Raw genomic sequence first — 25,816 nt, forward strand, 5'->3', positions numbered from 1 at the left:
CTCTGTGGGCGAGATGACTTCCAGATGGTCTGGGGAAAGTGTTTGCCTTAGGTTACTGCAGGCCAGCCTGCCTGTGCCTTTTTCAGCTGAGCGAAAGATAGAGATACAGTGCAGTGTGTGTGTGTGTGTGTGTGTGTGGGTGTGTGTGTGTGTGTGTGTGTGTGTGTGTGTGTGTGTGTGTGTGTGTGTGTGTGTGTGTGTGTGTGTGTGTGTGTGAGAGAGAGAGAGAGAGAGAGAGAGAGAGAGAGAGAGAGAGAGAGAGAGAGAGAGAGAGAGAGAGAGAGAGAGAGTGCAGACATGCATCACACAGTCCTACTTTTTTTTTTACAGACACACAAACACATACAAAACCAGCTCCTCAAGCACACAGCTCAGCTGGCTGGTTCTTGTCCATGACACCCCACTGCTGTCTTTGCAAATGGGTCTGAATGCTGGATCCAAGACGCAATAGTGCTCGCTAAGGACACTCCAGTGGGTCCAAAGCAAAAAATAAATCAATAAACTGGTCCGGTACCTGAATGGATACACATTAGTCTGTAGTCAGGTTTCAATCCAAATGTTTAATTCTAGATTTTTTTTAATTTCCAGAATTTTTTTAATAAATACATAATTTTGAGCAAATATTAAGAGTTGAGCTCATCAACTTCAGCAGGTTATTCTCCAGTCAGGTGCCATAGCAGAAGAAGAGGACGCAAACGAGATGACGTAATTAAAAGAGCGCATGTAAAGGTACCAAAAATAAAAACATGGGAGCATGATGACATTGTGTCCCTTTATGTTGGTTTCATGTTCGTATTAATCTGATTAAGGTTACAGTATCCCCATCGCTCCTCACAAATCAACGTTCAGTCAAGTGAAACAGCTTCTAATATGCATTGTAGGCCTACAATTGTTTTAAGACAGATTTTATCCTCTAGCCTAATTCTGTTCATCTAAAAAAAAATCCCTTGACGTGGGGGGAAAAATGTCAATTGCTCTGTAGAAAACACTACGACTTGACCTGACCCTGCGTACTTTTCCCCAACCTGTTTAGGACGCACTACAGATGCTGCTGCTGCCCAGTCGCCGCCTCCTCCTCGCCCCGCCCACCGCCACCTGGCTCTGCTGCGCACCGCCGACTGGAGGCAGAGCGCCGCTACTCCTCTACTCTTCCCCACGCCAACGGAGAAGCTGAAAAAAAAAACAAGGAGCCCCGTAGGACGAACGATTGTTGAATACGTGTATGCATTTGTATCACCATTTTAGAAGACGATTTGTACCATTCTAGACCGACTCGACGTTGGAAGGATTTTGGAGGAAAAAGTGCAACAGACGGACAGAGGAACCAGACGGGTGCCCAGCGCACTTTATAGTGCATCCTTTCCTTTCCTCTCCATCTCTGTCTCTCATCTCTCCTCCTTCTCTTCTCTGCCTCTCTGCGCTTTTTTAACAAGACTCCGGCGGCTCTCCCATCCTCAACACTAGAGCTTATACCCGAAGTGACTGATCACTTATTGCAGCAGCTCGTGAGCTGTGTAAGCTTCTTATTTTTGTCGGAGTTTTGAACCGCCGTTTGGGAGCTGCTGGAAGTATATAGAGCCGCTAACGCCAGAGCCCCGAGAGCTGGCTGGACTCTGTAGCCTTCGTCTCCCCGACACAAGCGGACCATCGAGGGAGGGAGTCCTTGCGTGGAGTCAAAAGGACTGGAAATTATTTTGCCCTCTCACATCATCGTACCGCATGGTGGGAATTTCTGCCTCGTTTCAGTGTAAGTGGCCTCTCTCTCTTTCTATTGTTTATTTTTTCTTAAAATACGCCTTGTCTTGGAGTGGTAGTTGTGCCCTCATATAGACGTGTGTGCGCCAAATTAAGAAATTAAATAAGCTTGAAATATCTGCCTTAGAATCAGGATCTGTGCTTCGTGTGTTGCGTATAGGCTAGATTTTTTAAATGTGGATTAAGCAGTGTTGGTGCTCCAACACTAAAGGCCTGGAGTGATGTTTGTAAAAACACACTGCCAACAATTACATTAGTCTATCTCTTGAAATATTAATTGTTATAGTCTGAAATGACCTATGGCAAATCTATAGCAGGGGGCGAACAATGCGCTGCGCGTAATTTTATGGTTCCAAACGTGTTTCGTTGTAATGGGAAACATATAGGCTGAGCAATTAATTTTTTTTGTTTTGTTTTAATGTTATGTCATGCCACTAAAGCAATTGGAGTTAAATATCAGCTGTAACAACTGACAAACATTCTCAAAATGAAAAATATTAACACATCAAAAAACATTATGTTATTCTACCAAACCTAATATTGTGTCTTTAGAACTGCATTTTAGAGGAACAACAACGTCATTGATTCACTTTTGTGTTACAGAATAACAATTCGCTTTAATCAAATTACTGCAAATTACTGGTTTATTTAGTGACAAGAAGGTGCAACAGTACCTGCCCATTAAAACAAGCAGATATCAATTCATGAGCTCAGGCAACAGGCGACATAAGTTTGGTTACTCCCCTTCGATCTGTCAGAAGTGCGTGGCGTCGCCTTCACGTCAGCTGATTGTCTCCAGAAAACATGGACACTCGGACTTACTGGCTTATCAGTTTTGGAGCGACGCGAGAATCTCCACTCCTTTTATTAATCAAAAATCTAATAACAGTAGTAGGCTAAGTCACTAATAACAAGTCCATGCTCACTGAAAGTCCAGAGCCTTAATGTCTCCATCGCCATTTCCGAAATGTGCCTATTGTGTAGGCTATATATTTTAATTTCATACTGTAATTTTACAAGATTTTGCAGCGACTTTTTCCATCCCAGAATGTGAGCCCAGAATGTTGTACAGAGCCTCCTCTGCCTCTCCTCTCGTCTTATCCACTTTGGAGAGACTTTGCATTTCGGCGTTTGCTTTTGAAAACATTCTCCGGAGCTCAGTCACAACTGTCAAACGCATCTTCCCAAGTCCATGTGAAGTTCCCATCTCCACCCGCTGCGATTTTGTCATCATCGTATGACTGAAAGAGAGAGAAAAAAAATGCAGCGGCATGAGGTTGAAATTAAAGGGCTCGGGCTATATTTTACTCCAGTGGGAATATTTTTTCTCCCGCCTGGGAAAAGAGCAAAACATGCGGGTAGAGGAGGGAGACTGCTGGGGCACAACCTGCTGTCTGTGCCGGACTGTTCTCACGGCCCGGATTAGCGGACGGAGCAAAATATCTGGCAACCCACAGGGCTTCGGATATTTTTTACGCATGCCCAAAAGTCCCATGCAAAGCTTTGTAGGCAGCCTAAAGCGTGATCCTTTACATATGTATTATTTGCCGAGTTAAGGAGGATTTGTTTTTGAGGATTTTTGCATTGCCATCAACAAAACCAATTTAACTCTATCAGTATTTTAAAATGGGAAAACCAATAACCTTTAAAACATTTATTTGTAGGCCTTTTTTATTATATACTGCAGTGGTCAGGTCCTAGCCTACTATTTGAATTGGTTACCCTGGCCGTCATGTATTGTGGCATCTATTGTTTTTCTTTCTATTCTTTAACCATTGGGGCTTCCATTAAAGAAGTGACTTGACTGAAAAGACCATTACCTGGAGTGTGTGTGTGTGTGTGTGTGTGTGTGTGTGTGTGTGTGTGTGTTTACAGAGAGAGAGCGAGAGAGAAAGAGAGAGAGAGCAAGAGAGAGAGCAGGAGTAAATGAAAAGTAAACAAAGCTGGTGATGAGGGGAGAGTAAATGATAAGTGCTGTTTGCAGGTTATCGCTGTGTTTGTGTGTGCATGTGGTTACGTGTGTGTATGTGTGTGTGTGTGTGTGTGTGTGTGTGTGTTTGTGTTAAGGTAGTATTCACTATTCACATGTCGGCCAGGCACACATTAACGTTAGCTGCTAACTCTCTGTGGTCCAGGCTCTGCAGCATCAGCCAGCACTTCCAGGGGCCATCTGCCCAGCCACCAGCCTGCCTCACACCTGTTCACCCCCCCCTCCCCCCCCACAGCTCTCAGGCTATTGGGTCAAATGCATGAGACCGCTGCTCACAGACAAGGATGTGGCCTTGCAAAAAATGATGGAAAACCATTTTATTCTCGCCTTCACACACACACACACACACACACACACACACAAACAAGCAGAAGCGCACACCATTAGGCTGAATGAAACTGCACAGTGACACAATGTGGTGTACATATGACACACATACACACACACTATAACTTTGGTTTCATTATTTGCATTTCTTCTTTGGCACTTTTTGATCCTAAACCACAGATGATAGCTTTCAAGAGTTTTTTGTCGCAGCCTCAAACAATGAATTACTATTGTTTTGGATGGAAAAAACACTGATTATCCCTTTAGTTTGGAGCGACACAGAGGCTCCAATGCTGTGAAGTAATCACAAAACACTTCGTTTGCATGACACACACAGACATTTGTACACCATCCAGGTTTTGCTATAAGAGTTTTGCGAATAAGAGATGATGACTCATTATTCTTAGAGAACTAATATGCGCCATACATCATAAATAAATGCTGAAAATGCCTTGTCTTCTCAAGTGTGAGACAGTTTGGTTTGCTTGTTTGATGTTTTATTGGTTCCTTGGAATAAGTGGGCTTTCCTGCTACTCAAGTTGGCCAATGGCAATTTAACATTGAGCAGTCTCGCTCAAGGAAAAATATGAATAAACGTACAACATTCATCAATCTTCCTTTTGATTTTGTTGTAAAACGCACCAATCCCGCATGTCATCTTAACCCCTGACTGTTATTGCATAAATGGGCATACAGATAAGGCTTGCTTCTGGAGTGTTTTGAAATAGGCACAGGTTGCATCTGAAGCCATGCAGTCAGGGGGCAAATGTCAGCAGTAGAATTGGATACTAAAACCACTGTTCCGTGCACTCCTTCAAGACGTATAGATCTGTTCTGATTATTCAGAGCTGTCTCTTACCAACTCCCAGAGTGAATTATAGATTGAATCTAAGGGTGCGTGTGTCTGTGTATGTGTGTGTGTGTGTGTGTGTGTGTGTACATGCACTTCCAAACACACATATGCCCTTGTAGATCGATAGGCCCATTGATGGTTATCAGCGAGAGGGCAGTTCTCTTCACTGCTTATTGAATTTCATCACCCATGAAGGAGCAGCAGTGGTACAAAAGGAGTTGCATGTATGAGTGTGTTTCTGCATCTGTTTGCAATGGTTTGTGTGTGTGTGTGTGTGTGTGTGTGTGTGTGTGTGTGTGTGTGTGTGTGTGTGTGTGTGTGTGTGTGTGTGTGTGTGTGTGTGTGTGTGTGTGTATGTGTGTGCGGGCGTGTGTGTGTGTGTGCTCCCAAAAGCAAGAGGTCTTTGTTTTATTGTATTTGTGAGTTGGCCTTTACAGGGGCTTTTTTAATGTCAAAGTCAACTGTGAGCACTACAAACTGATTTTATTGGCCTTGTTCGTGTTTTTACTCCAGATAAAATGAGACTTATAGGGCAAGTGAAGAAGAGGCCAATAGGGCAGGGTCTGACAATTCATCATGTTTCATGGACGCAGTTAATTCTTCAAAGTGTTTTCACAGCAGCTTTCAAGCCATTTAGAAAACAAATGGGAATTCATATTTAAAATAGCTTGGTTCGTCAATACGACCAAATCCAACTTTTTCTTCTTCTCCTCCCTTTTTGTAACTGTTTCAAAAGCAATAGCATAAAGACAGCTGTACTAGCTGGGTCGTTAAAGACAGACAGTTGGTAAATGAAGTTTTTCAGCTACACGGCTAACTGTATCTGCACCACAGTTCAGAGTTCTTGTACTAAAACACACTGATAGACGTGTGCGGGACAACAGAGACACACACACACACACACACACACACAGGCAGCCCTCTGTCCTCGGTTTATAGACTGGGATTGAGTTGCTAATTAACTGCACTTTCTCAAACTGTATCGCACACAGGCAGACTGCCACACACACACACACACACACACACACACACACACACACACACACACACACACACACACACACACACACACACACACACACACACAGAATATCTCTCTTAGGCTCCTTCTCATGATGTCTTTCCCCTCGCTCTGTCTGTCTCTCTCTCTTTCTCTCCCACTGTTTATTTTCCTGCCTCCATCTGGTGTCGGCTGATATTGTAATCGCCCTAATGCACATTGCCTTCCCCTCACACACACACACACACACACACACACACACACACACACACACACACACACACACACACACACACACACACACACACACACACACACACACACACACACACACACACACACACACACACACACACACACACACACACACACACACACACACACACACACACACACACACACACACACACACACACACACAATGTGCCATCCTGACAAACCCCTTTTCTTATTCCAAAAGATAAGCCACTGGATGTGATTCTGTGAGTCTGTGTGTGTTCATTCTGTGAGTATACGTGCACACGCAGGTGTGTACCCAGTGTGTCTAATGAATACAAAAGGACACACACATAATAGCGTATCTCCCTGCACTGTGCGAAAGGGAACGATATTGAAAAGGCACTTCTTAGTGATGTGGAGGGATGATAATGTGGCAGAGTGAAGATGTTACCTGTAAATCGCTCACCTCCACGATACTCACCTCACCTGCCATTTACATTTGAAAATTGGACAGTGGAAGGGGAAAGGAATTGAGGACTGGTAAAGGAAGTCTGTGTTTTGTGTTGGTTATATAGGTTTAAATGTGTGTTTGTTTTTTTACATGTCTCCTTGTAAAGGTTTTTTTTTTGGGGAAAGGAAAAGTGTTAAGTGGGCACACGTGGAGAAAGATTAGCGCACTATCGTCTCTAATAGGCTTTTGTTCCATGAGTCAGGAGCGGGTTTGGGATGCTTGAAGATGGGAGCAGTGTGCACATGCAGGCTCACACGAATGCAGAGAGGACACACAGACAGGTTTGATGGATGGCGAGTATGAGCGGTGAAACTGTGCGATTAGGAGTCCCCCCCCCCCCCCCCCCGTTCAATTGTTGAAGAATGGACCCGCTCGCCTCGCCACCAGTCCATAAAAGCCGACCATAAAAGTTGTTTTTTGTCTTTGTGTGTGTGTGCACGCGTGTGTCTGTGTGTGAGACAGAGAGAGAGAGAGAAAGAGGTGGAGGGGTGGGCACAGACAGACAGCTCTTAAAGCAAACAAACAGACAGGCAGAAAATCGGACAAATCGACAAAGAAAGAGACAAAGGAAGAGGAAATAGATGAGAGAGAGAGAGAGAGAGAGAGAGAGAGAGAGAGAGAGAGAGAGAGAGGGAGGGAGAGTGAGGGAGGGTGGGGAGAAACCTCACCTCGGCCCTGTCATGCTTTGGCAGTTTTTATCACCTAAAACCGAGGTTCCTTCCTCCATAAAAATGTGAGGTTGTTAACATTGACCTGCACCAGCATATGAAACTAATTCTCTTCTATCCTTCCGCAGCATTTTGTTGTTGTTGTTGTTGTTGTTGTTGTTTGTAATTTACGATTGCCGTCCCTGCTTATCAGCGTGGATACCCCCACATGTTTGATTTACAGCTCGGTTCTCTCTCATTAATTTTGATATATGGATTTGGACGGTACACTTTATGGAAAGGGCAGCCGCTGGAGTTGAGCCCCGGCTACAGCCTGGTAAAAAGAAGTGTAATTAAGATCAGCAGACAGGGAGAGAGAGAGAGAGAGAGAGAGAGAGAGAGAGAGTAAGAGAGAAGCGGCAATCAATAGATGCAGACAGTGGGCCCTCTGTTTTTTTCCCTCCCGAGTATTGACGTGTTCAGTCAATTACAGCGAGAGAGAGAAGAGACAGAAGAGAGATGGGGATGTAGGATGCAGCTTTTCAAATGTGTGTTAGGATATTCACATATTGTGAATGTGTGCCCCCATTTGTGTGTACGGTACGTGTGAGTGGGGGCAAACAGACAAATACACATCTGCTTTTAAGATGTGCATGCTTTAAAAATAAAAAAAAATCGTAATAAAGCAAAGTAGACAACTGCAGCAGAGCAGACACATCCACTGTTGTTTTAGGGGCTTCCAGTTTGCTCCGGGCCCTTTTTATCTTCCATCAGCAGCAGACACAACTAAATCATTGTTTCCTTCTCTTCGCCGGGTTTTAAAATCACACCACTGCAGCCAAATAATGAGGCCCCTTTTTTTCCCCTTTTGTGGTAGCATTTGACTTGCATGATGATGGGTATCGTAGGAAGAGAGAGGGGCTTCCAGCTGTTGTCAGTTAGTGTCACAGACCAGCACAGAGAAGGGACAATGGGACGACGGTCGGTGGCTCCGTTCTGATTGTCTTGTTGTCAAACGGACAGCAGGTGCCTCGCATGATGAACGCAGAAGTGTCAATTATTTCCAGGAGGAAGGGCCATTTTGGAAAATTGCTTCAAAGAGAGAGGGAGAGTGGCAGAGGAGACAGTGGGGGGGTTACATAAAGAAATGGAAGGAGCTGTGGTCCATTTTCCTCCCAAAATTGGGCCAAGTAAAAGGCCCATTTTGTTTAACTTCCAGTGTATCCTGCATGTCCACACAATTGGAAGAGACGGATTGCAGTATCAACAATAAAAAGAGAGAAGATTGTATCCATCAAAACATATCTATGTGTGTCTGTAGCGTCATCTGATATACATTCATGACCCCAGCTGCTCTTATGGATTTGCGATTGACAGGCCTTTTTTCGTCAAAGCATCTGTTCTTCCCCTCTGTCATCCTCTCGCCATATGGACATGTCATCCTCAGCTGCGCGTTTCATAGTGGCGTGGATGATGTGTCACCATGGTAACCCAACTCCACTTTAGGAAATATGATACGAATCATGTTTTTTTGGCCCCCACATTGTGCAGGTTGTCTGCACACACACTGGCTGTGTCTGCATTGCAATGTACCTTGACATTTATAGTGTTTCATATCGAGTGAGTGTGTCCCTGATAGTGGACTGGGTTGCCGACTGGATACTGCTGCGCTCTGTGAAGTTTTTATAGCTCCTACAGTGTACGGACGTGTTTGTTCTTCTCTACACGATAAAGCCATTTGTGGAAGAATCTGAGCCACGTCCAGGTTTTTTAAGCAGCTCCAGATTGCGGCGGCGAAACTCTTTTACTCCTGGTAACACTGAGAGAGGAGGCACGGAGCGGAGGAGGGAGTAGTAGGGGTCTCACGGAGCAATAAAAATCCAGGAGAGAGCATAAATCCATCTCCCCTTGTAAGGTCCGAAAGTTTTTTGCAGATGTTTCAAGATGTTTTGGCCCAAGTGACGGTAATTTCTTGCCCATCTGTCTTCTCTCCTCCCCCCTATGTCTCTTTATCAACATCTGGTTTTCGGCGCGGCGGGGAAACAAGTATCCTTTATAAGCCAAGGGTTCCCAGTTCCCCCTCTGCTTGTGCTATTAACTTAGCCTCAACTACTGCTCTCTCTCTCTCTCTCTCTCTCTCTCTCTCTCTCTCTCTGCGTACACATAGTCACATATGCTAACCATTAGAAAGTCATACCATTCAGAAAATGTAATAACTTTCAGTAAGAGGGGGAGATAAAGTATTTTTGGCTTATTTTTTGGGTCTCTCTTCACTTTTTCCACAACTGCAAAGAATTTGGGGTTCTGGTTTTTATGCTTCCCCTGCGAGAGGACAAATTACTGCCCAGTTGTTACTTTGAGGATGCTTTAGTGAGAGGAAAGCCCCTTCCCCTTAAGCGTTTGAGTAGGACCCTTGGGCCCATGTCTGCACCTCTTACTACCCATTTAGGAGTGAAGAGCATAAAGCTGCTACTCGGGGTGATAGAATCAGAGACGCGTTGCATCAATTCACTTGTAGGGAGAACACATGTTTATTTGGGAATGAATGTGCTCAAACATTTTGCTGCGCACTTTAGCAGGGCAGCAAAACTAAGATCTTAATTTGCTATTTCCTCTTTGGCAATATTAAATTGTCCACATAATAATTCACAGCTGCGCAGGGATCCCGTATTGTGGCGCAGCTGCAACTTTATGGTTGCAAATTTAACCATCACACACACACACACACACACACACACACACACACACACACACACACGCACACACACACACACACACACACACACAAGCACGCACGCACACACACACACACACACATACACACACACACACACACTACAACACAACTACAAACAGATTTACAGGTGTGCACTCCCTAAATGGTCACATGCACCAAGACAGTAAGAAGTTGAATATGCAGACGATGCACCATATGGTAGAGTTGTCAATCACACATCGATAATGTGTTTTGAGGATTTTATGCATGTCATATTAACAGAAAGATATATATATATATATACACACACAGACACACACACACACACACACACACACACACACACACACACACACACACACACACACACACACACACACACACACTGACAAATACTCATTCTGTTTCCTGTATGCATGAACACAGCATACACATACACTCATTCCTCCAAATACTCGTGTACTTTATGTCAGTTTGACAGAAGCGTGCTGTGCTTATTGTTACTGCCAATTATGTTCAGTTAAATCAGTGTTGTTACAGTAACACACAACACATTCAGTGAAATGAACATGAATACTAAAATGCAGCAGTAAATTACATCTTGAGAGCACAGCATGTACCATTTTTAGTAGTTTGGATGAAAGGTTTCCCTCAAATTTAAAGTCAATTGAAGCTTTGGTTAAGGCCAGCTATGTGCAACAGAATTTCAGTAAAACGATTAAGCAATCAAAAACAATGTGCTTACTGTTCAATTTAGCTTTTCGTTGTGGTTAAGTAGAAGAAAAAAAAACTGTGCACAAAATGTTTCGAGGCAATCCTACATCAGCTCTTAAGTTATACCAAACGCACAGGCTTTGCATTCGGATGTAGTAGCACGTCTTTGGTTTTGCCACTTAGCCTAAGGCAAGATACAATCAAACAAAACATGTGCCCACACAGGACAGATGCTCCTTACTGCCAAGCACACTAATGCATTAGTCCTGCACTGCCCCAGGCCTTTGCCTGATAGGACAATAACAAGACCAAGTCACCAGCCGATCAAAACTGAAGGAAACACACACACACGCACACGCACACGCACACACACACACACACACACACACACACACACACACACACACACACACACACACACACACACTGGCTCAACCACGTGTGTGTTTATCCCGAGCCCATGTTTATTTACCATTACCATTTAAAAGGGATTACGCTTGTAGCCAAATAAACTCAGTTGGTTTTAATAATTCAGTGCCACTCCGTACCTCACATTTACATGTTGTCTCTTTTCATTGAAGTCCATAATTTAAACCTGGATTGTTTGAATATGTCATTATTCCAAGTGGTTAACTGCAAGTGAAATAGCGTGCTCAATCTGTGTGAGTAGGGATGCAACCACTTTACCAGAAATCATCTCTCTGAAGGTAATGAGATGAGGATTGTGCTGGTGTATTGGTGTTGGCTGCATGCTTTTGTGCCTTGAAGACCTCTGTTTGCTCACTGGGTTGTGTGTGTGTGTGTGTGTGTGTGTGTGTGTGTGTGTGTGTGTGTGTGTGTGTGTGTGTGTGTGTGTGTGTGTGTGTGTGTGTGTGTGTGTGTGTGTGTGTGTGTGTGTGTGTGTGTGTGTGTGTGTGTGTGTGTGTGTGTGTGTATCTGAGCATATGTGTGTATGAAAGGGGGGTGGGTGGCATCTTGATGGGGAATCGATTGCAAAGGATTAGATTTTGATTACAAAAGGGGAGGGGGTGTGGGGGAGACAGTTATTGGAGATTATCAGGTTGGGACAAAGGTGCAGCAAGGTGGCATGGGAAGACGAGTTGGGAAAGAGATGAAGATTTTGTTCAAAATAAGATACTATCACGTAAATGTTGCCAAAGTCCTATTTCCTCTAATGATAAAATGAATGTTTGAAATATTGAATCAGGATATTCAAGTAGTAATCAGGTAATCGGTTCAGTTCATTTGATGTAATTCTTGATGACTGAACAACCCCATCCCTCTAGACTTTAGGTACCATTGCATTTGTCAGACCTGTGGGAAAATCCGAAATGTGGATTCTTGTGTTTTGAAAAAATAAAAGCCAGGTTATTAGGCAGCGTGAGTGAGGTCTGTGTGTGTTTGTGGCTCTGATGTAAGCCTGTTTGCCTGCACCAGTTGGGGAACAAGACCCCTGCGAAATAGCGAAAAGTGGTAAACAGAGAGAAACAGCGCCTGGGACGCACTTTGTGAGTGACTGTAAACCACTGGGAGACTGATGCCAGAAGCCACACTGAGCTGGAGATAGCGACAGACAACAGAAAGAGGAAGAGAGAGAGAGAGAGAGAGAGAGAGATTCCCCGAACAAGATGTTAAACAACATTTATGAGTTTCCAAATTGCTGATCTCAGATGCAAGCTTCAGCTTTCAGACCTCTAATGTGTTTTCTTTTAGAGATTCTCTGTCTCCATTTTAGACAGCCACTCATTTTAAACTGCCGCCACTGCGCTGGAAGAATTTGGGCATTTGGGGAAAATAACACATGAAATCAGTCAACCTATATTTAACTAGTCCATGTCAAGGGGTTCACGCAAGTCTCAACCGCAGCTACATGCTAGCCCACAGTATGTACGCTATATATAGCTGCTCTTCTGTAATAGAAAATTATAGTGCAACCAGGGAATTAAGAGGTTGCGGGAAAACACTGTATTCATGATATGTGGAAGAAAGCTTGTATAAAATGTGACACAGCCTGCAGCTAAAATATCTCCTTGCTTGTCAGATGATTGCCATGAGGCTGCATTATTTCATGAGGCAGATAGAGTGGCTTAAAGACGCGTTTTATATGTTAACATAATGTAAGTGAGCAAAGACAAAACTGCTACGACAAATGTATGCCTTCTTCTCTTATGCAAGTGAAATCAGAATCAGGACAATCACTGTGACATAAGAAGAAAGCATAAAAAAATTATATTCATCCGATTACATACAGTATTATTAAAGCTGGGGTATGTGATTTGTGATTGGTCAAAGTTAACATGAGCTGACACTTTGACCAATCAGCGCGAGGCTCCGATTCTCTGTTCTTATTGGCTGTTGGGAATGTCCATTCACTTTGGCACGACTTTGTTGGTGTAGAGCGTGTCAGGGAGGGATAGGGGAGGGACCAAAGAGAACAAGTGGAGCGGTTGAGGTATTTGGATTCGAATCTCTATCCCAACTGCCATTTTCTCCCCAAATCCTCCACCCCAGCTTTAATACAGAAGTTATCTTTAGTTCTGATCTTAATACAATTGTAATGTACTGTATGTATGTTGAACAGTTTTAGTCCTTGCCCTGTGGAAACATATGTTTCTAAGTTTCTGAAATCTTAGTTAGCCCATCAAATTCCTGCTTCCTTTACTTTCTCTCTCTCTCTCCCTCTCCTTTCTTGTCTGCCATGGTGTCCTTTTCTCTCTGTGTCATTTTAGCAATGACAGCCACCTAAAAATTGCAAAGAAATACAGCACTTTAGCAGCACTCACCTATCTTTGCATGTGTGCATACGAATGTGCACATACACATGTGTGCATGTGTCCTTTGACAGTTGGCTCTGCTCGAAATGTTGCCATAGAAACAGTGGGTGCCATGCGTGTGTGTTTGTGTGTTTCACTGGAGACCCCCAAAAGACAGAGGGTAAATCTCGTTGGGAGGACCAGAGCCACATTCAGCTCTCACTTCCTCGCTTTAATGTTTGTCTCAGTTGTTTGTAGTTTAGAGACCACAGTCATTCTGCTTTTACTCAACGTGTATGGGGCCCCTGGGAGTGTGTGAAGCCAGATAGGACAGTCAACTCTCCTCAGTCCGACTTCCATTCAAAAACTGCTGTTCTAACTGTAATAACCTGAAAATGAGCAAACACATCCTGACTGAATATTGTGTGTGTGTGTGTGTGTGTGTGTGTGTGTGTGTGTGTGTGTGTGTGTGTGTGTGTGTGTGTGTGTGTGTGTGTGTGTGTGTGTGTGTGTGTGTGTGTGTGTGTGTGTGTGTGTGTGTGTGTGCGTGTGCTATGCTGCGTGTGCGTGTGTGCAAGTTTGTGCATGTTATTGTTTTGTTTTTTGCATGAGAACAAGCGATTTGTCTGAACAGTGCAAAATACTGTCTGTCTCACACACACACACACACACACTCACTCACGCACTGTCCTCCTCACACACAAACACACACACACACACACACACACACACACACACACACACACACACACACACACACACACACACACATCCTGACCCTGACCAGCCAACCATCCCCACCCTTCTCCTCTGCCTTGCTCCCTGGGTTCCCATCCCCCCCCCCCCCCCCCTCAGATTCCTTCTGGTTCCTGAGCAGTGGGGCTATCTCTGGATGGCCGGCGGTTCCTCTCATTCTGCCGGCCCCATTGTGTGGCGCGTTGGGCTGGGCCGTGGGCCTCCGGGGGCCGGGAGGGGAGCCAGGAATGGCCTGGTTCCTGTTGCTGTGCTGGCTAAAGGAACTGTGGCACCATTTCCATTAGTCCATCACACAACTGCTGTGAAACTGATGTTACGGGCTATTTCTGTGTGAACAGCCACATCCATGTTAAAAAATGTCCTGCCTCATTTTTTTAAGGTTGTTGACTTAACAATGCCACTGTCAAAATACCTTCTATCAAGCATTTTATGAAAAAGAAGGCACTGCTGTAATCATGCTTTGTACCTCTCTTTTTGTACACTTAGACATTTGTACAACAGCATTTTTAGGATCATTTGGTACCTCATAACCCCACTGTATCCCTCACTTTATCAGCAGCCAAGCCGCAATACTCATCCTCAAAGAGTCTTTTTCTTTCCCCCAGCCTTAATAATAACTTCAAGTAAAGACCACTGACCCGTTGTTATCTTTGTCAATGAGCTGATGAGCTGATGAAAACACAAATAAGTACAAACACGGCTGCTATACACAGAGTGTCTTGCTGTGGATTAAAGGAACGCACACGCATAATTCATCACTATGGGCTCAGTCCACTCCGTGCCTTGTGACTTTCTCTCAATTTGAGACCAGCCTCGCTCACTGCTGCGTGTGTCATGAGGCGCTACACTAGCCAGCGCACTCGGTTAATTATGACTGCCAAGCCGGGACTGTCACAGTGATTCACTATGGAGAGAGAGAGAGAGGGAGTGAGAGAGAGAGAAGGGAAGAGGGGAGGAGGGGAAGGAGAGAGAGTTGGCAGGTGTACAGACGTGTCGTTAGCGCCACCCAGTGATGCAGGGAGAAGAGAATAGCCGCCGCACCCACTCTCAAAAAAGACTTGAAGGGGATTTCTTATTTTGACAAACTGTATGTCATCCTGTCTGTATTGCTAGGCATTTTTTCTCTCCGCCTCCTCCCTTATTTTTTTCAGTCCTCAACAACTACCTCAATCTATTCTTCTCAACTGTCTCATTTCTGCTTCCCTCTCTCCTCTCTCCATCTCCTATCTCACACCTCAATTTTTCAGCCGACTGGCACTGTATTTCCCCCCCCCCCCCCCCCCCCCCCGTCACCACTTCACTCGGCCCGTGTCAGTCGCGCCGTCTCGTGTATACTGTTGCGACAAATCAAGCGCTCCATTCATCTGGTGTCATCTGTGTTACAGAGGACTGGGAATGTGCGCTCCTCTCCTTCTCCTCTGTCTCTCCTCTGACAGCCACCGAGAGGTCACTTTATCACTGCCGAGCAGATCAGATTGGAACTGGGCCAAGTAACTCAGTGCTGCTGGATAAATGGAAGGTGGTCGTGATGGGAGGATTTATGTTGGAGGAATACTTCTTTAAGGGTGCCCAGGAGCTGAAATAAGGTGGGCTGGACACAGTGCCCTATTGTGGTCATATGGTTTATTTTGCCATAGACCCTTTGAGCCACAACCGAGAAGTGCTTTCAAATGACAGTGCCTTAGACTGTGTATCAAGGGTCATTGGATTTATTGGAGGGTTTACAGTCTTCAGTTCTCTAGAAAATCCAGCATATGTAGGCCTGCACCGTCAGACATCAGATCATTGTGTTAGTAATCTGTGGCTTTTTTGTGCACTCATTTGTGAGAAAACAAATATGGCCTCTGCATAACCACTTTAGCGACACTTCCGGGCAGTTAAATGAATAGGTTTGGCGGTGAGGCGAGCAGCTGCGATTGTAAGAATCCAGCAAACCCCATCCACCCACCCACACGCACACACACACACACACACACACACACACACACACACACACACACACACAAGCAGGGCCCGCACACATGCATACACCAGCAGCAACAAAAAAATACATTTGTTCTACCTCATTAGCATGTATTGTGGCGAGCGGGCGTAACACGCTGAAAGGTGAAATGGGTCCGCCATGAATAGCACACCAGTCGGCAGAGGAGTGGAGAGGAAAAGGAGGGGGTGAGGAGGGAGGGGGAGAGAGAGAGAGGGGGGAGAGAGAGAGTGTGTCCAGATGGCTGGGGACCTGCCGAACACACAGGGAGTCTCTCGCTCGCTTTTTTACTCTTCTGATTGCACCGTTTCGACTACACTGGCTCTCACTTGCTCGCCTTATGCAGCTCCCCCCTTTTTTTCCTCACTTTCATCAACACACAGACACAAAGGCCAAGCCCACATGTAACCTTCCTTCCTCCAGAGTCGGTGTTCACATGCAGCCCCACACACACACACACACACACACACACACACACACACACACACACACACACACACACACACACACACACACACACACACACACACAGCTAGACTTTATATTCATTCATTTCCACACAGACTGGATTCCATCTTCCCTCCTCTCCTCCTCCGTGTCTCTTTCATCCACCTCACCCTCTCTCTTAATCCATCCTTTAACCTTGTTGTTTTCTGGATGCACCAACTCTCCACCTTTAAAATTTTGGACAGATATATCACTTTCACTTTGCGTCCTTTAATTTGCCGACTTGGGGTATGATGACTGTGTTTGATATGCAGTATTGAGGCTCTGTTTCTGGCGACTTACATCAGATTGCACAAAAGATGAGGCCATGGATGGTCGATCCTTTGACTGCAAAGGAGGGGAGAGAGAGAGGAAGAGTACTGAGGTTTTGCCCTGATGTTCCCTTTTCCCTTTTTTTCCTCTGTATTGTTTGGCACTGCCATGGATATCTGTTCATTTATCTTCCCATCTGTTTTCTGTTCATCAGTCTGCCAGTCTGTCAGACTCTCTCTCTTTCTCTCATCCTCCTTTCTTGATTCTGCCTCCCTCCATCCTCTCCCTCTCTCTCCACTACACTTTTGCCTATGTTCTTCTCCTGTGTCTCTCTCAGACTAAGTCTTCCCTGTGAATGTGTGTGGTAGAGAATCACTAATGGTCTCCGCTGGGGTGTAAACTGTGTGTGGTTTTGTCCATTATGTAGGCTCTGCAAACACACACACACACACACACACACACACACACACACACACACACACACACACACACACACACACACACACACACACAGGGGTCAGTGGGCAAAGGAGACAGGAAATGGAATAGAGGGAAGGAGGCAGACTTGTTCTGGGTGTGTGGTGTTGTGGTGTATACTGCTGTGTCAGTCCAAAGACTCTGTATTTGCATCTCTGCGTTTTGCATACAGGTAGCTTTGGCGCTTCCCCTTCCTATTTTTCATATCGCTGTGTTCCAATAAACCTACACATGCCGAGCGGGCCAGAAGCTGTCTCATGGGACTTCAGTGTGTGTGTGTGTGTGTGTGTGTGTGTGTGTGTGTGTGTGTGTGTGTGTGTGTGTGTGTGTGTGTGTGTGTGTGTGTGTGTGTGTGTGTGTGTGTGTGTGTGTGTGTGTGTGTGTGTGTGTGTGTGTGTGAAAGAGGGTAGAAAAAGAGTGCATTTGGTTTGTGTCTGTGTTTGTCTCACTCCATCACCCCCCCCCAACCACACACTATTCAAGTCCACCTCATTGACTCATCATTGAGTGGGCCCTCCAAAGCTCCATTGAGTTTATCAAGTCTTCCACACAAAAAAGTCACTCCCCCACCCCTACACACACACACACACACACACACACACACACACACACACACACACACACACACACACACACACACACACACACACACACACACATTGGCTGACACACACAGGATGGCTCCGTCCCACACAAAACAGCCTTGACGCTCCATTGAAATCCCCTTAGCAGAACGTTTTCTCCTCATCAGCATTGTGTGACTATTCAGTTTGTTAATGCGCCTGTATGAAGAAAGCCTTTTATTTGCCTGTTTTGAATGTAAGCACATATATTAACCCACATATTGAGATTGACTCTTTAATAGCCTGAAAAGGAGGTGAAGGAAGGAGGAGGGGGGGTTGGCGGGGGGGGGGGGGGGGGGCTTAGGAGGCAGCAGAGGAAACAAGAAAGAGGGGGAAATCTATGTTTTTGGATGCGGCAGCCAAGCCTCCATAAAAGCCATAGTGTTTGCTGCAGCAGCTCGACAAGTTGACTTGTTTAAGACTTGAATAAAGTAAGCCCTTGATGCTCATACGGAGGCACACTCACACACACACACACACAGAGAGAGCAATTTAACAAAGCACAACTCTTATCCCGTATGATTGTTAATGTGGTATATTTGCAAATGCGTGTGCCTGGAATGTATTTGTCCCTTTTTCTTTTAACAAAAGTGGCGCGGCGTATGCCATTATGACAAACAGGTGAAATTATAGGCATTACAAAAACCGAGGCCGACGTAAACAATCATCACTATTTGAGTGATCTGAGAGTTTTTGCTTAAGCTTCTGTTGCTGTCAGTCGGATTACAGAAAGTGTTTTTTTCTTTGTCAAGTCTCTCCAGTCTTCGCAAGTATTTGTTTGGCTGTCAACGTCTGTCGTTGTTATTACATGTTTTTGTTGCCGGTGAGATGGCAAGAGTGCGATGGATTTCCAGGCAATTCTGGGACAGAGGAGTGAGGATAAATGACTTGATAGGAGGCCTCAGTGTCCGGCAACACAGCGCTTTCACACACACACAAAATTACTTCAGCGTTGCCGTGTTGAAAATGATCTATAGTAGATCTCTGATTACAAAAAAACTGGAAGGTGGGATGTGTGAAGTTGAGCCTCCAATGGGTGATTATTGAATAAACTTAAATCCATTGTATCAGTGTCTGCTTGTGAAGGGAAATATGAGCTTTAAAGAGAGAGGCTACGAATGTGAGTCATTTTCATGGGTCACAAGTCTCAAGGGGAGCTGCTGGAGATATTGCTGCTGTTTATCACACACACAAACACACACACACACACACACACACACACATACAGAGTCATTTTCACTCATCTCTCTCTGTGTCTTATTATATTTCGTATTATTCTCTCTCTCTCCTCCATTACTGGCATTTTAAGCAACTCACCAGGGAACATGAGGCTTGTTGGATTGCAATAACATTACGATGCTTTGTCTCTCATCCTCGCTGTTGTTGGCACACGCGCTGACACACACAAACACAAACACACACAAACACACACACAAAGGAAGGTAAATGCGGTTAAAAGGAGGATCAGGCAGAATTTTTGTGTTTTTCTTTTGTCTCTTTCTACCTTCTTGAACATGAGACATGGTGCATGAGAATGTGTGAATGCATGCGTTTGTGCGGTGGGCGTGCATGTGTGTGTGATGCCTGCGAGCTGACAGGGAGCGAAAGCCCCGACATATGTTAATCAGATGTTGTGATGATGGCGGAGCAGAAGGAAAGAGAGAGAGGGAGCACTGGAGGAAGAAAACGGAGAGCTTTTAAAAGACAGAGTGGGAGAGGAAAGGGGGGGAAAGGAGCCGAGTGCGAGGGTTATGTGGAGGGGAAGAGAGAATAAAAGAAAATGACAGGAAGTGGTGCAGTGATTCATTTTCTAACTGCAAGAACCACTGCTGCTGAGAATCGATCCAATCCATTAGTTTAACTGAATGGACCCACACTGTAAGTTTGAGGTCACTAAACAAAAATGATAAATGTTTCCTCTTGGCCTTGGATACATTATCCAGACACACAGTGGTCTTTTTATTTTCTCTTCAGATTTGAGTACGACATTGGTCCCCCGCTTTTACCCTGGTAGCAACATCTCATACCTGTATATGAAACTAGTGTGAGACTGGATGATTATCCCTAATTAAAACTGCTATAATATTTTTTTTGTTTACAGTTTATAAACGTACAATTTGAACCGAATGGCTTGCAATGATGAACTCAGAGAAAATGATCACCAACTCTCCCTTTGGTCTTTATTAGCATCTTCAGCTACATTGTTGTGGTTAGTGGCTCATAGCTTTAGCTTGTTTGTAGTTAAAACGCTCTGATAAATTGTACGCTATCAGCACAGCCCCACACATCATACAAGCAGCTTGCGAACATAAACATATAACCATAACACCTTTTTATAAGGTCACAATATGTCACTGTTGTGTTTAAAGCTTGTTTCCGCTGCCCCATAGTGGCAAAAAAATATTTATTCACTTTCAGTTTTAATGGTTTTGTGATGACATGATCATGTTGTGTTAAATGATGTTGTCAAAATGAATGATCTCAAGCAACGCGATTAAAACTACAAACTTAAGATATTTTGTTTTGGTTAAATATGTGTGAGGAGTTGCTGTCTAATTTCATAAAAAATCAACAGTATTACCTTGTAAGAATCATTTTACACAATGACACGGGACTATTTTGTATATATTTACTGTTTCGTAGGAAAAATGTGTGATTCTGAATGGAAAGCAGAGTGCAGGCAGGGAGGAAGGTGGCTCAACAAACAGAAAAGACAGGGAAATAATTAGAAAGAAGGGGAATGTAAGCAGGAGAGAGAGGAGGAGGAGGAGGAGGAGGAGGAGGAGGAGGAGGAGGAGGAGGAGAGGGCTGGGGAAGAGGAGAGAGAGAGAGATGTGGGGCAATTCTTTCTCAGGAGAGTTTGAAAGGAGCGGCAGACGGCTGCTCCAAATGGATTTTCCTTGTTTGTAATGAGGCTACTTCTCTTCTGCTAGCTGCCAGAGCATGTGCTGTTTTTCCTGGGCAATCTGAACAAGAAAGGTGGAGTATTTGCGGAGCGGTTGTAGGGTGGGGTATGCAGTAGCCAGAGGGAGAGGGGGGATGAGCCAGGGACAGGATAGATGGTGGGAGAAATAATGGGTTATTGCAGGTAGTGGTGGTCAGGAAAGAGGATAAGGAAAATTAAATAAATGGAGCGAGGGATAGGAAGAGAGGAGAGATGTGTGATTGAAAATGTTACAGCTGTTGTGTTGTGTAGAAGGGGAGAAGTAATAGCTTGGTGGTATTCCAAAAGTCAAGCTGTTCAACGGTGGCGTATAGCGATACACATATCAGTATAATTGGAAAGTCTGGAGAATTGACAATTTTTTTCTCCATATATGTTGCTGTATGTTCTGCAAATGAACTAAACCACATGTGAACAAGAGAAACAGACTAGGTATGTGTAGTCTCTCCTTGGCTTTCATTTTCAAACGGTTTTTCAGAGGGTTTTTTTTTTTTAAATGAGAAACATATGAGAGAGAGCTTCACCCAAGGCAAAACTCTGGTAAAGACAGTGACCTGTTTTAGCTTTTCTTTGATGTGAATTCCACAGTTCTGAACTCATATTACCTTCTCCCACTTCTCTCCTCCTCCTCCTTGTTACATCTCCCTCCTCCTCTCCTCTTTTTACTGTTATTCATTTGTCCCTTACTCCACCAGTCTCTGAAGAGGAACACTGAGCAACTTCTCTTCTCACTATCCTACATTCCCACCCTTTGTTCCATGTTTTCATCTCTCTCTCTCTCTCTCTCTCTCTCTCTCTCTCTCTCTCTCTCTCTCTGTCTCTCTCTCTCTCTCTCTCTCTCTCTCTCTCTCTCTTTCTCTGGTTTTCACAGGCCTTGTGTGTTGTATTCGGGGTGTAATCTAGCAAGCCCCAGCTCATATTAACCGCATGCACACATGTATTTCATTTGAAGCAAACCACATATGGACACCTGTTATGGTTGTATCAACTCCTCCGTGCTATATGATAGTGAGAAACAGAGCAAAGGAGATTTAGAGGAGAGCCTCTGTGGACTCTTGTCTGTCTTGTTCAATTCCAGGTAACCCGTGAAAGACCTGTCAAGTAATGACACATCTTAATCTCATATGCCACGACATAAAAAAATACATGCTAAGTGTCAATACACAGGTGGTCATGATGACATAACACAGGGATCTGTGGCTTGGAAATCACACTGATAAGATGAGACGTGTTGAGAGAGAGAGAGAATGTGAGGAAGGGAGGAGAGGGACCGGGAGTTTATGAAAGCAAAAAAAACAAGGGCAAGGAATGAAGCAGAGGGAGAAGTCAGAGGCAGCGCACAGATGGTGAGCTGTCAGCGGCCGGCTGTGCGTGTGCGCGCCTTTCTGTGTGTGTGTGTGTGTGTGTGTGTGTGTGTGTGTGTGTGTGTGTGTGTGTGTGTGTGCACCGTTTATACCGTGCAGGCCGCTTGGATGTGGAGTGCATCTCTCTGCCCTTGCTTCCTTGTGTGCATCGATGCATGCGTGTGTGTGTGTATGTGTGTGTGTGTGTGTGTGTGTGTGTGTGTGTGTGTGTGTGTGTGCCTGTGCCCTCCGAGCTGAGGAGAGGTACTGTAGAGCAGAGCTGTTCTTCCCAGATGGCACTGGCAAGCAGACACACTGCAAGGCTGGCGGAGTTGGCACGACTACCCAGTGCACAGTTGGCACTGAGAGTCACCATGCTCTCCCCTATGTACCGGGGCGAAGGTACCTGCTGCCAGCCGCCTGAGCTCATTGACTGACTGACTGACTGACTGGCAGGCTGTCTACCACCTGACTCATTCTGCTGGTAAAGTTGTTTCTGTCTTCCGTTTGATCGTAGAGAGCAACCCTTTCTCCCTGTATGAACAAGAAACCTCCTGTCTTCAAGGATGCATTGTTCAGCAGAGGCACTTTGTGAATCTGTTAGCGTACAGCTGCATCTAAAGAAAAAAAAGCACGTAGTCAAAGGATGAAGCAACATCAGATCGCCCGTCACCAGGATTCACATCACACCTTCAGCATTAAAACGGTTCCAACTGTACACAGCTGCATTGTAATTACATTCTGTTGATTTCTATTGTTCCAGCCAGAGCTTTCATGTCCCAGTTTCACTGTCAAATCATTAAGCAGTGATGTGTCTTAACACACTCCTATGATCATGCTGATCTATAGGCCTCTGCTGGCAGGCTGCCAGCACTGGAGGCTTTCCAATTGAATGCCTTGATGGTTTTCCTCTCTGTGTGTTGAGAAAACAAGCAGATACAAGCCAGGCTGAATAGCTATACTGAGGATAAAGCACTGTATTAGTGTGTGTCTGTGTTGGGATGTGCGTGTGCAAGATGTACAGGAATCTACGCTATATGACTCTGTGTGGGCTTTGGTGTTTGTGTGTGTGTGTGTGTGTGTGTGTGTGTGTGTGTGTGTGTGTGTGTGTGTGTGTGTGTGTGTGTGTGTGTGTGTGTGTGTGTGTGTGTGTGTGTGTGTGTGTGTGTGTGTGTGTGTGTGTGTGTGTGTGTGTGTGTGTGTGTGTGTGTGTGTGTGGATGTGTGTGTGAAGGTGGGACGTGTGGACTTTATACTTCCTATGCCTTAAACAGGAAGTGTAAACTGCAATCCTCTGCTGTGTCTACACTGTTTGTGTGTGTGTGTGTGTGTGTGTGTGTGTGTGTGTGTGTGTGTGTGTGTGTGCTTCTGAGGAAGCAGCTGTGCAAGCGGCAGCGTGTGCCAGGTCGGGAACGCTTAAGGAGAACCGAGTGTGTGTAGTCTCGTCTGCATGTGTGTGTTTCCATCCTGTAGCATATGTGTGTGCATGTGTGTGTGTCTGTGTTCTTGTGTGCAGGAGTATGGGTGGGGGGGTATTTTGGCCACCCATCTGCGCTAGGCTATTTTGCTACTGTTTCTGCGGACACACACACATACATACACACACACACACATAGACACATACACACTCGCAGAGCACTGTGCCAGGCAAGCTGTTCACTAGCTGGCGCTGGCAACGCTCCAGAGAGAGTGGTGGCATCCATCTGTAGCACTGGAGAGCAGTTAGGCTGTGTGTGTGTGTGTGTGTGTGTGTGTGTGTGTGTGTCTGTGTGTGTGTGTGTGTGTGTGTGTGTGTGTGTGTGTGTGTGTGTGTGTGTGTGTGTGTGTGCGTGTGTGCATGTATGCATGTGTGTGTGTGTGTGTGTGTGTGTGTGTGTGTGTGTGTGTGTGTGTGTGTGTGTGTGTGTTTGTTTATGCTTCACAAAAACAAAACAATGGGACTGTCAGGATGGTGCTATTAGCAGTATTGGTGGTGGGTGGGGAGACAGAGTTCAGAGTTGTGCTGGTTAAAAAGCTGCTGTTGTTTGATGCACAGTGGGAGGTGGACGTGGGGAGGACAGCGATCTAAAGCGCCTCCTGCAGAACAAAGCCTGTAACATGTGTCCCACAGTCAGGAGTTAACTTTCATGAAGTCTGAGCAAAGTTTTACTTGGTAAGTAGTACTGAGAATTGTTGTCTACTTAGGGCTAACAGCAGACAAGAAAAAGGACTGATGCTACCCACCCATTTCAGATAAATAATTACATGCTCACTGATATTGAGTTTTTATTGATTATTAAATTATAGGTCAAAACTATTTTTAGAGTTCGGACGTTTATTTTATGCTTAAAGGTAATCAAAATTGCACTTCACAGTCGTGGCATTGATCAATGGTGGCTCAAAAAGGCTGGTTAGATTGTTAGATGAAGAGAGATAAATGTGTGTGTGTGTGTGTGTGTGTGTGTGTGTGTGTGTGTGTGTGTGTGTGTGTGTGTGTGTGTGTGTGTGTGTGTTTAAGAGGTCATCTCACTGCCGCCTTCGCCTCAAGCCATACTCCGCTCTCAGAGCCATTAGTGAACTACGGTCACCAATTCACAAACACACACACACACGCACGCATACATGTAAGCCTGGAAATGCCCTTGTGCGAGGTCATGCCAGCCTCCGCTCTCTGGCTCTTTGCTCACCAGATGTGACTAAGGCCTGGTTTTTTAAACATCTTCTCCTGCAGTGGGAGAAAGGAAGGAGCGCTGGAGGAGAGAGGGAGCATAAAAAAAGAAAAGAGAGTAGCGGTTTTCAGGGAAGGGGCGGTTAGAGGTAAAGGTTTTTTTTTTTTAGGTTTTGCACAAATCTGGTTCTACTTAGCGAAGCCCTGGAACACATTTCAGAAATTGCAGACATATTTTTTCAGAGCGGTTTTGGGGAAGATAGTTAACCGGCAGTAATTTCCAACACATGGCGGCCGTCATCCGATATTCTGAAAACACCAGGCAGGCAGACAGGCTGGATCCCTGGAACTCTCCCTCCCTTACTGTTATCCTATATGCACTTTTTTCTCGTTCTCGTCCTCTGCCACAGCGTTTGACTATCTCTTGTTTCCTTAGCATCCTAACCTCCCTTTTTATACGTCTCCCTTCTTTCTCGACCTTTTCTCGAAATGGCCACTTGGGCATTTGTGTGTATCAGTGTGTATCAATGTGTTTTGCGTTTAGAGATGGAGTGGATGCATCAGTGATTTTAAATTGTGCTTGTGCAACAAGGGGACCAGCAGTACATAGAGGTGTGTGTGTGTGTGTGTGTGTGTGTGTGTGTGTGTGTGTGTGTGTGTGTGTGTGTGTGTGTGTGTGTGTGTGTGTGTGTGTGTGTGTGTGTGTGTGTGTGTGTGTGTGTGTGTGTGTGTGTGTGGCTTGTGCACGTGTGTTCTTGTGCAAGCATCAAAGTGCTTGTGTTTATGGACCCATAAATGCAAA

General features: G+C 45.0%; 1 protein-coding gene across 1 annotated transcript in view; it reads left to right on the top strand.

The window, feature by feature from the left end:
* Positions 1–1,661: 1,661 nt before the first annotated feature.
* runx1t1 (RUNX1 partner transcriptional co-repressor 1) overlaps positions 1,662–25,816 on the top strand; it is a gene marked incomplete at its 3' end in the record, with an annotated part of 52,891 nt that continues 28,736 nt past the window's right edge. Inside the window, exon 1 of the mRNA XM_080045499.1 lies at positions 1,662–1,747. Coding sequence (XP_079901625.1) covers positions 1,720–1,747 — 28 coding nt within the window. The 5' untranslated portion in view covers positions 1,662–1,719. The remainder of the gene's footprint in view (positions 1,748–25,816) is intronic.

The sequence above is a fragment of the Ammodytes marinus genome (genome assembly GCF_949987685.1).
Source record: "Ammodytes marinus genome assembly, chromosome: 17".
NCBI classification, from domain to species: Eukaryota; Metazoa; Chordata; class Actinopteri; order Uranoscopiformes; family Ammodytidae; genus Ammodytes; species Ammodytes marinus.